Source organism: Panthera tigris, chromosome A3 (assembly GCF_018350195.1).
Source record: "Panthera tigris isolate Pti1 chromosome A3, P.tigris_Pti1_mat1.1, whole genome shotgun sequence".
Taxonomy (NCBI): domain Eukaryota; kingdom Metazoa; phylum Chordata; class Mammalia; order Carnivora; family Felidae; genus Panthera; species Panthera tigris.
In genome coordinates, this window is record NC_056662.1 from 63,620,077 (window position 1) to 63,632,557 (window position 12,481).

Here is a 12,481-nt window from a genome sequence, read left to right on the forward strand (position 1 = left end):
ACAGAGGTGACATTTGACTTTTCTGACCATAGAGAAATAATTTACAGTGGTCTACAAAAAGGTAACTGTAGATAGTTTTTAGTACATCTAAAAAGAAAAAACCACAAAACTCTTTTCGTGAACTGTAACAACCAAGTTCTTATTCTTAGACTCAAATTCAAAGGCTGCTTTTGCATTATACCCTAATTTGAATAAGTGATATAACGTCTCAGAGCTTGTCATTTCATCATTGTACACTGGAGAGAATACCTGACAGGGGAGGAGGACAAGAAGATAGAAGGTAGGTGGGAAAGAATTTTTTTTTAAAAGCTTATTTAAGTAATCTCCACACCCAATGTGGGGCTTGAATTCATCCAGGACCGAGTTGCATGCTCTTCTGAGCCAGCCAGGTACCCCGAAAGTACTTTTTCAATAGTAAAAGTCCACGCTCAGCAAATGCACATGAGACCGAGTTGTGGTATATGGAGAGAACTGCTAGGTGATTTAAATAAACTCTTAAGGACTAGGTAATATATAATATCATAATATGTAATTAGAGAATTCAGCATAGAAATACCAAATTTAAAAACAGGAAACACATTAGAAAATTTCCTCTTGGACTGTGTACATTTCTCTATAAAAGTTGATTTATCTTTAAAATTTGTTTTGAATAGTTCAAGTCACACACACACACCAGAAACTGCTCCTACCCCTTCCACCTGTTCCCTCCTTGTTGTGCCCTCAATGGGGTAAACATTTTTGTTTCCTGTCCATAATATCTCATCCAAATGTGTGAAAATATTAACACGCACCCTCATACATTTTATCACATTTGCAACATCACTGCGAAGTGAATTGTTAACACCATTCTGTTGATCATAATGGCCAAGACAGTAAATTGGTCAGTTACACAGCAAGTAGCAAGCAGCGCTGGTACTCAAAGCCAGGCTTGCTGATACCATGGTACTCACAGCTAACTTTGTTTTTCTGCCTGATAAACTTTTTGTGCAATAGGGTAAGTTTTCCAGAAAACTGTATATTAAGCTACGTCCTTAAAAATATCTGCCTTTCAGATCGGTGGACCGGACCGTGCCCGGCTGACTTCTCGTTTGGGGGCAGAATATGTCAACATCATGAACATGCTTGTTTTCACACTCCCTGGAACCCCCATAACTTACTATGGGGAAGAAATAGGAATGAGAAATATTTTAGTCACAAATCTCAACGAAAGCTACGACGTTGTAAGTTAATATAATCTAACTACATGAAACTAGAGAATTTACTTCTATTCTACTGATGAAAACGATTATTTTGCTTTCCTTTCGTACTATTAGACAGTCACCTTTCTTTGTTGGGAGCTAAGAATACTGTTTCCTAAGCCGCACAACTGAATTTCTTGTGTAGAGCCCAGGAATCTACATTTTAAAGATGTTTTCCGGCTGATTCGTAGACATACTAGAATTTCAGAACCTGTGCTCTGAGTTGGGAATATTACTCAGTGCCCTCTACCTGGAACACAGAGGTCTGTACTGCTAGATTTTGACCACAGCACAAAGATTCTTCCTTTCATGTTAACAAATGTAATGCACAGCCCCAGACTTGAGTGTTTTTTGTTTGTGAGGCTATGGATCTCAAAATTGTGTTCTTAGGTGAACCCGTAATAATTTGTATGGTTAGCTTTCAGTGTTGGAGATCCAATTTCCCTAATATTTGGTGTACATTTCCTAAATTTGTGTGTGTTCACGTGCAACAACCAGGCTGAATAAAAGCGGGCAGAATTTAGGCTTACTTGTACATGGGTGCATACCTGAACTCATCGCCACTACACCACAGAACGTGTTGGCAATCGCACATTTTGAAATCCTACGTTACTCATTTTTAGGGAAAAGCTGCAAAGATTCTAAGCATGTATCAAAGTCCAGTTACCATAATCTATTCAAACTCAACATGTCACGATTTTCCAATTAAAAGTGAGAAGCTGGTTTATGTACTGAATGTTGAAGCTTTTTCATTATAAATGCTAATAAATACAAGTACTAAGAAGTACAGGGAATTAAATAATTATGAAGTAAACCATGACCAAATTATATTTTTTTAATAACTACTGTTTTCTCTTTATGGTCTTGTGACACAGGATACCCTTTTCTCCAAGTCACCGATGCAGTGGGACAACAGCTCAAATGCTGGTTTTTCTGAAGCCAGTCACACGTGGTTACCCACCAGTTCAGATTACCACACTGTAAATGTTGATGTAAGTATCAATGAAAATGTTATGCTGATTCCAGAAATAGGAAATGAGTTTCTGTGTTGACAACGAACAGTCACCCTGAGGGTGCCCAAGACCTTAACTGATGCTCTCTTTAAATTAATCACATAGACTTAGAGTTTTTAAGTGATGTTTTTGTGGAAGTACAGACTGGTACAGAAGTGCACCATGTGGAGTATCCTATGGAACACACAGCTATTCACTGGAATGACTTTGAGAACTTTGAGCTATTAAGGAGATTTTATGGAGGTCTTTCAGCAAGCCCAGCTATCTGTCCTCCTTTCCCGCCTTTGAAAGGAAGGAAAGAAGATTAAGGATAATTACCTGAAGAAACCAAGATGTAACCAATTCCTAAAAGGAGCTGTTCTCGAAAAGCACACCCTTTGGCTACACTGTTTTCTATCATCCTAGTGATCAAGGTTGCCAGATTCAGCTGGAGTTGCTGGAATATACGCATTCCTGTTTAGAAAATCAGTTTGCTTAATTTGGCAAAGGGCTAAGTACATTTCCTTGGACCAGGACACTATGAAATGGCTTCAGGTGGAGTCATGTACTAGTGAAAATCTCATTGTTTAAACCACCTCAGAAGAGAAATTCCTGGCATCCCATGAGACTTAAAAATTTTAAAGCAAAAATCTCCCCTTGCCCCAATCTACTAAGTATTTTGAAAAAATTACTGAAGTATAGCTGACACACAATATTATATCAGTTTCAGGTGTACAACACAGTGATGGGACGATTCTGTACATTACTCAGTGCTCATCACAGTAAGTGCAGCCTCCCCAGGTTATTAATCTGTTTTGAGCTTCACGCAAACCCTCCTGTTTCCACAACTCCCTGCTCCAAACTCCACAGAGGCTTCTGGGATAGTATTAGATAGGTCCTTGAAAACAAAAATATGTATTTTAACATTTGTGTTTGAGATTAAATGCATCTACTGGTTTTCAATTTGAGTCCAAGAGGTTAAGAAGTCCTACATAAAAATATATACCAGAAAGATGAAAAAAGGTAAATGCAAATTAAAACAATTTTTTCTACAACATTAACCAAGTCTTTCAAATGATCAAGAGTAATGCTTGGAGGAATACTAAATCGTAACACAATGTCTCAGGCTAAGCTATTTAATAAAATACATCCCTAAGAGCCCTAGAGACAGGTAAGAATTTAATTTCTAAAAGAAAGTAAAATCAAGCTTCTCATAATGACTAAAGGCAGACAACCGAAGACAAGGAGTATCAAAATGCAAAAGTAAATGGATCGCCAAGAAAGACACATTTGAGAAAAATTAAGAGGATGGAAGAGAACACCACTCTTAACAGAAAACTGTTAAAGTAGAGGAAATATGGCAAATGGAAGACTTTGTTATTGTTATACTGTCTTATGGAGTCTCTTGATTCTCTTAAAAAAGGAATCAGAGGGGAGCCTGGCTGGCTCAGTGGGTGGAGCATGCATCTCTTCATCCTTGGGGTCCTGAGTTTGAGCTCCACGTGGGGTGTACAGGTGATTTAAATAAAAATTTAAAAAAAGTGATCAGAGCATGTAGGTACGTAAAACATTGTGAAAGACTGAAACAGAAATTCTAATTAGGGTGCTGGAAAACTGATCCAGAGACTTCTCCCAGAATGCACTGAAAAAAGGCAAGTAACAGTACAAAGAGAAAATTTTTGATATGCAATCAATCTAGAAATTGCAACATGAAATTCTAGAAGAGAACAGAAACCAGAGGGAACTATATATTCAAAGAAAAATGGCAAGAATAAAGAAAAAAAGTCTAAAAATATGCGGAAACCAAAACCAAACTGTAAAACAGACCGCCCAAGCAAAGGACTGAGAACTGGACTGGCTTAAGCGGATCCTAGAACATATTAGAACTTTAATCTTTAACGCTATGATGGAAACTTGATTCTAAACCTACAATCTTATATCCACTGAAACTAGCGTTCATGAATATAGTCTTGGAAAAGCATGCACCCCAATTTTACCATAAATAGCCAGCTTGTGAAAGAATCATCAGGGACTGAAACAAAACAAAAAGATGAATCTAAAAGAAAGACCGGATGTGGGGTGCCTGGCTGGCTCAGTCAGTAGAGCATGTGACTCCTGATCTTGGGGTTTTAAGCTGAAGCCCCATGTTGGGTATAAAGATTACTTAAAGATAAAAAAATGTTAAAAAAATAATACATGATGTATAAAACACAGTAAGGAAAGGAATCAACAGAACTTAAGGATATTTTTTGGTACATAATGTAAAGTAAGGTTAGTAAGATATTCTGGAACAAAAATCTTAGTGATTGATTTCTATATGGGAAGTGGCAGCAGAGAAGGGGAGAGAAAAGACAGAGAATGTGTGAGCGAGCAGGCTAAAGCACTCTTTTCAGGGCATGGAAACGGAGTAACTCAACTAAACGATGCAGAATTCACTTCCTGTGGCACACTAGCACGCTTCAAGTGCAGAGCAGCTGGGGGCTACCACTTTAGCACAGATATAGAACACTTCCAGCACTGCAGAAGTTCTGCTGGACAGCACTGCTCCGGATGTTGAGAAAAGTATATTTTAAAACAGGCATTACAATTTTAAGAGTGTCATTTTCAAAGAATAGAAGGAAAAATATTACATCAAAACAACCGATGTAAAAAGGATGAAAACAATAGTACAAATATAAATAAAAAATAAAATAAGGCTGTAGGAGTATGTCCAAACACATGGCAATCACCAATATAAATGGGTCAAATTCACCTATTAAAAGATAAAAACTCTCAGATTAAGGTAAAGAGACAAAATCCAATATAGAGACATTGCTAAAACAAAAAACGCACATATAACCTTTGACTTAGTAATTTCATTCCGAGAATACTAATATATGTGGAAAATGATAAATATTCAAGGATCTCCACTGGAAATGATTTAAATATTTTATCAAGAGAATTAATTATGGTTGACTTACACAATGGACTAGTATGCAGCTTTTAAAAAGAATGCACTGGTATCATGAGACCATCTCTACCCTGTACTAAGCAACAGAGTCCATTATGGTAGCATGCCTCCACTTGTATAGAGAAAAAGTATATCTACATCTGTTTGCAAAGGCACAGGATGTAGCATAAACAGCAATAGTGTCTGTTTCTGAGACAAAAGGTGAAAAGCGAGGGGATGGTGTTAGGAAAAACCTTATTTTATATATTCCTCTTATAAATGAATTTTATACTGTGTGCATGCATTTCCTATTTAAAAAAATAAAGTTACAAAAAGCAGGTGTGGAAATATTTAATAGCAGACAAAATAGAATTCAATATGAAAAGCATTATGAGACCAATGTAATTTTCAAAAACTGTTAAAGAACATTCCACTACAAGTCATGATCTATGCATCTAACAATAGCGTCCAAATATATAAAACAAGTACTGTGAGAAATGCCAAGAGAAACTGACAAATCCACAATTACAGAGAGACACTTCAACATACTTCTAGAAAGTAGACACAGATAATAGTTAACACTTACTGGGCACTTCTTATGTGAGTGGCACCGAACTATGCTTTTCCATGCATCATCTAAGGCTATAGAAAATGTTAATAGTAATTTGACAAGTCATATACATATACCATATACATGTACCATAAATACCTTTGTGCCTGATAACAGAGAATAAACATTTTTCAAACATTCAGTAGATGTTCACTGAAGACCACACATTAGGCACCTGCCCCGCAGTAACAACAATGATAACAGCAATGACAGCCACCACCGCCGCAGTCAACATGGCTGGCAAGAGTCCACGGAAATGAACATCACCACTGATTTGGCAACAGCTCTTATGAAGACTAATTTGGCATTATGTATCAAGTATCCATACTCTCTGACGTAGTAATGGTCTTTCTATCCTAAATAAATAATCCAGATATGGGAGAGGCACTACAAATATGAGAAAATATTAGAAAGCTGAATGCTGAAATGACAGGGATGGTTTTAAATTTGGTATATCCATTCAACCAAACATTATCCTGTTATTAAAATGACATTTTAACATAATCACAGGAGAAGGCGCTTGAAATTAAATTATATATGCTCTATATAGCTGTGAAATAAACCCCAATCTTCTTTAATGGACACACATTAAAGAAGTGTAATTTTTAAACTTTCCCTGTAGGCAGCATTTTGCTTTGCGTCCTTTTTTGCAACTTTCTGTTCACCACTGGCTACGTAAGGAACACGTGTCTGCTGAAGTTAAAGAGACCTCCAAACTATTCTACAAAAGAGAACAGGGAAGCCCTCCCAGTTCATGGCCACAGTGGCAGCCTTTGTTCCAGTTACAATGTAGCATAAAGGGACTGTAGTTAGGCAAGTTAAACACCAGGTAACTTAGACACGGACATTGTTTTGAGATACCTAAAGTGGAGTCAAATTGGGTCTCTCATAACGTCTGGCCAAAATGAGAGCAGAACGCTGTGCACCCAATGACTCCCTGCATTTGCAGTATCTCTCGGTAGTTAAATAAACTACTCTTACCAACCTATCAATACTTACAATTTGGTAGTCATTTTAATGGGCAAAACCGAAGCAAACTTTTTTGGGAAATAAGTTCCTTATTTGATACTAAGACTACTAAAAAAAAAAAAAAAAAAAAAAAAAACCCCGCTAACAACTATTTGAGAAGTGAATAGTTAATTTTTTCTTTTTTTTTTATAAATAGGTCCAAAAGACTCAGCCCAGATCAGCACTGAAGTTCTATCAAGAATTAAGTTTACTTCATGTCAATGAGCTGCTCCTCAGCAGGGGCTGGTTTTGCTATCTGAGGAATAACAGCCACTCTGTCGTGTACACAAGAGAGCTGGATGGCATCGACCGAGTCTTTCTGGTGGTTCTGAATTTTGGAGAATCCTCACCGCTAAATCTAAAGGAAATGGTTCCCAATATTCCCACAAGAGCAAGCATAAGGTTAAGTACCAGTTTTGCCGACAAGGGCGGTGAAGTTGATACGCATGACATTTTACTGGACAAAGGAGAAGGCCTCGTCCTTGAATACAACACGAAGAATCTCCTTCATCACCAAACAGCTTTCAGAGACAGATGTTTTGTTTCTAATCGGGCGTGCTATTCCAGCACATTAAACCTACTGCACAGCTTGTGTTAAAGAGATGAAGACACTGACGTCCTGTTCCCTCCTAAGCATGTGCAGTAACTTCATGCACCACAGACGGCTGGGTAATACAACGTGAATGTAACAGCTTTAGAAAAGGTTCTCAAATGTTTTTTAAAAATAATAAAACTATCGCTTGCAGGAACTTGTAACTTTATTGAGCTAGCATCAGTGTAAGAGATGATCGGGACACCTGAGGACCCCGGACTGTCAGAGAGATCTAATGAATTCTAATGTGAAGAATGTTACCTCTTTTCATAAAATACAGACGTAGAAATTGGAGGACTTACTGCTGATGTGTCTAAAAGCGTTCATTAGCAAAGAGGCAGGACCTTGATTTGTAAACTTTTCAAAGGAAATGTTAGTTCGGACAGACAGAAACAGAGCTGTTCTGAAGGGGGAGCTGGGAGAGTTGTGTTGTCACCAAACCTTCCTTCACCCCGTCCTCCGTGTCCTTCTGAGGAGCACGGTTTGAAAACCCCTTTCCTAGGTTAAAGGGCACGTGTGCCAAAGGACAGAGCAGTAGAAGCAAGTGAGATATACACGAGACAAAATGTGGATGGAGAAGCAAATTTTAAAAAATTACTAACTTAAAAAAAAATCTCACTGTTGCTTACCCAATTGGAAATAAGACTATGAAATATTTCAGTGTGTTTCCAATTCCCATGGAATGCAGCGTTTCAGAATTTTAGGTATTTCTTAAGATTCTCGAAAACACTGGTGCTGTCAAGTCCAAGTTCCTCGTACAAGAATTTAATTTGGGCTGTAATCTAAAAGAAATGCATTTAAAAAATTAGATAAAGGCCTTTGTGGTAAAACTCGAGGGCTACATCTCTTTGTCTGTCCATCTTCACCTAACCACAAAGTCAGCCATTTATGGCAAGTCTACTTTTATTTGGGGACAGAGGCAGAAGGTGCTCCCAAACAGGTAAGATTCCATCACTCTCTTTAACAGTGCTCACTTATCAAGTATAAGAGGGAACCTTTTCCCGACTCAGCATTCTTCCTTCTGCTCTTGGGCCTCAGCCACAGACCAGACAGTGACAAAGCAGCTGTCATAAACTCTGCTGCAACCGATGAAATGGTGACAGTGACAGATCTCTACTTGGGCATCTGTCAACTGAGAGGGGTTTGAAAACATACCTTTTTGTGAGAATCCTCAATCACATGATTGCCTCCAGGCTGAATATCTAACACAACATTGGGGGCCTGGTAGCCTGAAAGAGTTAATATATGCAACAATTAGAAGGTTTGTTTGAGATTCATTTCTCCCCTTTCCTCTCAAGTACGCTATTAAAATAATAGCAAAGGAAAAAGGCATAAACTATCACCAAGTAAGAGATGGGAGGGGGCAAGCAGCAAAAGACAAATTTCTGAAACAGAGAAAGCAACAGGAGGATGAGTGGCTGAGGACACTGGATGGAAGAGACTTGTTGGGCCACATGGAGAAGGTTGTGAAGCAAGAGGAAGCCAATGGCCCTGTGGAATCAGAGTCTTATGACCTGGAAACGCCAACTTCTGCAATGTGTAAGTGTGAGGCATAGAGGTGAAAACAAGGTGACTGAAACTTGCATGTGGGTCCCTTCCACCCTGAGCTCAGAGGGTCTTGCTAATAAGGAAGAAAAAGGTAAGAGTTCCTGTGCAATGAAATGGAAAGATCTAGAGGAAATTAACGCAGCTAGTTTGGACACTGAAGCTCCAGAGCAAAAGCTTTTCTAGAAGTTTCCAGGAATAATGGCTCAATTCATATTGTTAAATGAATGAGTGTTGTATGACAGTGTATCTCTAAGTTATACTTTGATGTTTAAATTTATTTTTCTTTGTGCCTTGCCTACCTTATTTTAAGACTGTCCTTTGAAAAAGGGGCAAGTCAGATATAGTTATTAGGTATGCCTCAACTCAGTAGTCAACACAGGAAAACCAACTGTCCAAACTCACGGGCAGATGATTTGGTCTGTGGCATAAAATGTACTACTCTGAGCAGTATGTGGTAGGTAACAGAACATTTAGCTATGCTCCCTGCTTCCAGGTGGTCTCCTACCTTCACCAGTGTCCTTAGCATGCTCCATAATGGCTTCCTTGAGTTTGTCAGTATAGTTTACAATTCCTTTCAGAGGTACACGCTCATCATTTTCATAAGCTGTGATGTGAATGGAAGGATAATGCTGAAAGAAAATAGATGTACAAGATTTGCATTATTCCTTACGGTCCTTTTCTACCTTATAGGTTATGAAAAATAACCCCATTTTTTTGACCTAAGTGCTAGATAATTTCTTCTCATTTCATACTGAGAGATCTACAGTTTCGTAGTACTAGACAACTTGCTACCTGAAATACCCTTTTCTTGGCTAGTGAGACCATGACCACATCTAACCTATTCCGAACTATTACATTGAAACAAACATGGAGTATGAGCAGAGATGGCGCTGAAAGTTGTTTGGGTATTATAAGCAGAAACAATCTAAAGCCCTACAAAGTTCCGGGTCAGCATGGGTAAGTCTTCTTTTGATTATCTTTTCTATCATTTTAGGATACTTTATCAGAACTGTTATTCACTACCTGTGGTTTAATATTTTGATAGGGACAGTAACGTTTTATGTAGTTCTTGTGTTTTTCATCAGATGAAGGATTCCCCCATTCTTCTAATTCTTCTAATGTCAGAGGAAGTGTAGTATCCATCATGGTGTTGAGAACATCCAAGAAAGGTGCCTAAAAAAACAAACAAACAAACAAAAAAACCCCACAAAGCCAAAGAAATTTAAACTTTGACTAACAAATTGGTAAAATGAATTTCAGAAAAATATACTTTATGAATATAAATGCTGACATGAGAGAACAAAGGTCAAGAAGCCACGCTGATTCCCAGGAGGCAGACTACTCAGACCTACTCAGTCCTTAACTAGGGCCTGTGATTTATAACTGGCCTTTAAGGTATTCAGATACATATATGGGTTTATCTTCTAATTTCACAAGTTTTTAGTTTGATGCCTTAGTGTACATTTTACATAAAAGTAATAAATGCTACCCCTTACATCCGTTAGGAGGGGAACTATTAAAAAGAAACAAAAATAACAAGTGATAACAAGCGCTGGCAAGGATGTGGAGACATTGGGACCCTTGTGCACTGTTGGTGGGAATGCAAAATGGTGCAGACGGTATGCTAGTTTCTCAAAAAAATCAAACTTAGAATTACCATATGATCCAGCAAATATATTCCTACGTAAATCAGAGTCTTGAAGAGTACACCCATAGTCACAGCAGCATTATGCACAACAGCCAAAAGGCGGAAGCAACCCAGTGTCCAATGGTGGATAAACGGGTAAGCAAAATATACACAATGACACAACAGATTATTTATTATTCGGCCTTATAAAGTAAGGAAATTCTGACATATGCTACAATAACGGATGGACCTTGGGGACTTGAGGATATCTCTAAGTGAAATAAGTCAGTTACAAAAAGACAAATATGTACGATTCCATTTACGGGAGGTACAGGTATTCTAATTCAGAGACATAAAGGAGAGTGATGGTTCTGAGGGGAAGGGGGAACTGGGGAGTTGCTATTCAATGAGCGTAGAGTTTTGGCTTTGCGAGGTGGAAAGAGTTCTGGAGACTGGTTCCACAACAATGTGAACATACTGGACACTACTGAACTATACATGTAAAAATAGTTAAGATGGTAAATTTTGTTATTTTATCACCATTAAAAATTATTAAAAAAACCCCAACACATGAGTAAACCCTACTTTATCAGTTGGACATTTTACCTTAAAATATGGGTAATAAATGTTGATTGAAGAAAGTCTAGATAGTATCCAAATTGAAATAAGAAAAAAATCACTCACTGGCTTAAAGCCAGTATTAAAACATTTAGTAAAACGGCAGCTGCTTTTTTCCACTTAGCTTATAGTATTCTGTTAACATGCTTTTCAGCTTTCTCTTGTATTGGCATTAACCTAGTAGGCAAATGCAATTCCTTCCAGCTGCCTAGAATCTGAACTCCTTTTTTGCATTTAGACTATCCCTAACCTTATGAGGCAAAGCCTGCCTCTCACTACGGAGGTACTAAATGCCCCGTTATTTCCTTTCTTAGTTTTCCCTGCAGTTGTGGAGTATAACTACATGGCCTGGGTCTACCAAATCAGACATAATGTGCTCCAAACTTTGAATGGCAAGTTAGTGACTCAAAGAAGTAGGGACCATAGAGAATTTCCTCTGGCAAACGTGCCACATTTATATTGAGATTTTAGAAGGAGCACTGGCAGTATGAGGGGACTTGTACGCAGCAGTGGTGGCAGTGATAGCTTCACTGGGGCAGTTTTATGGTGTATTTTGGACATGTTTCTGGCTGTGCAGCCTCTAAGACTGGTACTATACCTGCTCCTCCCCACCACCTTTTAATAAATCCCTTTTCTGCTTAAAGTAGAGCTGGTATTTGGTACTTCTAATTAAAACTATGAATTCTCTATTGTTGGATATTTACAGGTTGACTCTAATAAGCAACGTGGGATGAATATTCATATACTTTTTGATTATTTCCTTTCTAATTTCTAAAAGTCACAGACCAGTTGTATTCTCTTTATATTGTAAATAGCTTTGCTATTATTATCTTTGTATATAGATTCCCCCCTCTATATTTAGCATTTCTACTTAAAAAAGTAGATTTACAGATGAGGATTATTTAACACTTATTTACAAGTCCACAGTGTATATACCCCCATCCTCACAATAAAAGAAACCTGAAAATAATATGCTCTCTCCATTCCGGTCATTATTTTCTAGAGTACCTAACCAGGAGCACAGTGATGAAGGTGAAATGAGCTGCTTTAATAGAACGTCATAATTTTGGACACCAGGAAGACTATACAGTTGCCCCTTGAGTGACATAGGTTCGAACTATGCAAGTCCACTTACATCTGGATTTTTTCAATAGATATACACACAGTACTGTACAAACATTTTTTTCTCTTCCTTATGATCTTAATAACATTTTCTTATCTCTAACTTATTGTAAGAACATAGTATGTGATACACAGAATATACAAAACATGTTGATCGACTGCTTACGTTATTGGTAAAGTTTCTGCTCAACAGGAGG

At 37.9% G+C, this 12,481-nt stretch overlaps 2 protein-coding genes across 11 annotated transcripts in view; one reads left to right on the plus strand and one right to left on the minus strand.

Annotated features, from left to right (window-relative positions):
- The window catches only part of SLC3A1 (solute carrier family 3 member 1), a 51,859-nt gene extending 44,484 nt beyond the window's left edge, over positions 1–7,375 (plus strand). Inside the window, exons 9-11 of the mRNA XM_007097848.3 lie at positions 1,053–1,220; positions 2,114–2,230; positions 6,935–7,375. Coding sequence (XP_007097910.2) covers positions 1,053–1,220; positions 2,114–2,230; positions 6,935–7,375 — 726 coding nt within the window. The remainder of the gene's footprint in view (positions 1–1,052; positions 1,221–2,113; positions 2,231–6,934) is intronic.
- The window catches only part of PREPL (prolyl endopeptidase like), an 84,684-nt gene that overhangs the window by 19,405 nt on the left and 52,798 nt on the right, over positions 1–12,481 (minus strand). For 8 of the 10 annotated variants that reach the window (XM_042981307.1, XM_042981305.1, XM_007097845.3 and 5 more), the window contains 4 exons: positions 9,941–10,090; positions 9,423–9,546; positions 8,525–8,598; positions 5,495–8,151 (listed from right to left, as the gene is read on the minus strand). In XM_042981307.1, the coding sequence (XP_042837241.1) occupies positions 8,062–8,151; positions 8,525–8,598; positions 9,423–9,546; positions 9,941–10,090 (438 nt within the window). In that variant the 3' untranslated portion in view covers positions 5,495–8,061. Of the gene's footprint in view, positions 1–5,494; positions 8,152–8,524; positions 8,599–9,422; positions 9,547–9,940; positions 10,091–12,481 lie in introns of those variants that run through there. The other 2 variants (XR_006215679.1, XR_006215680.1) reach the window with 1 other exon arrangement.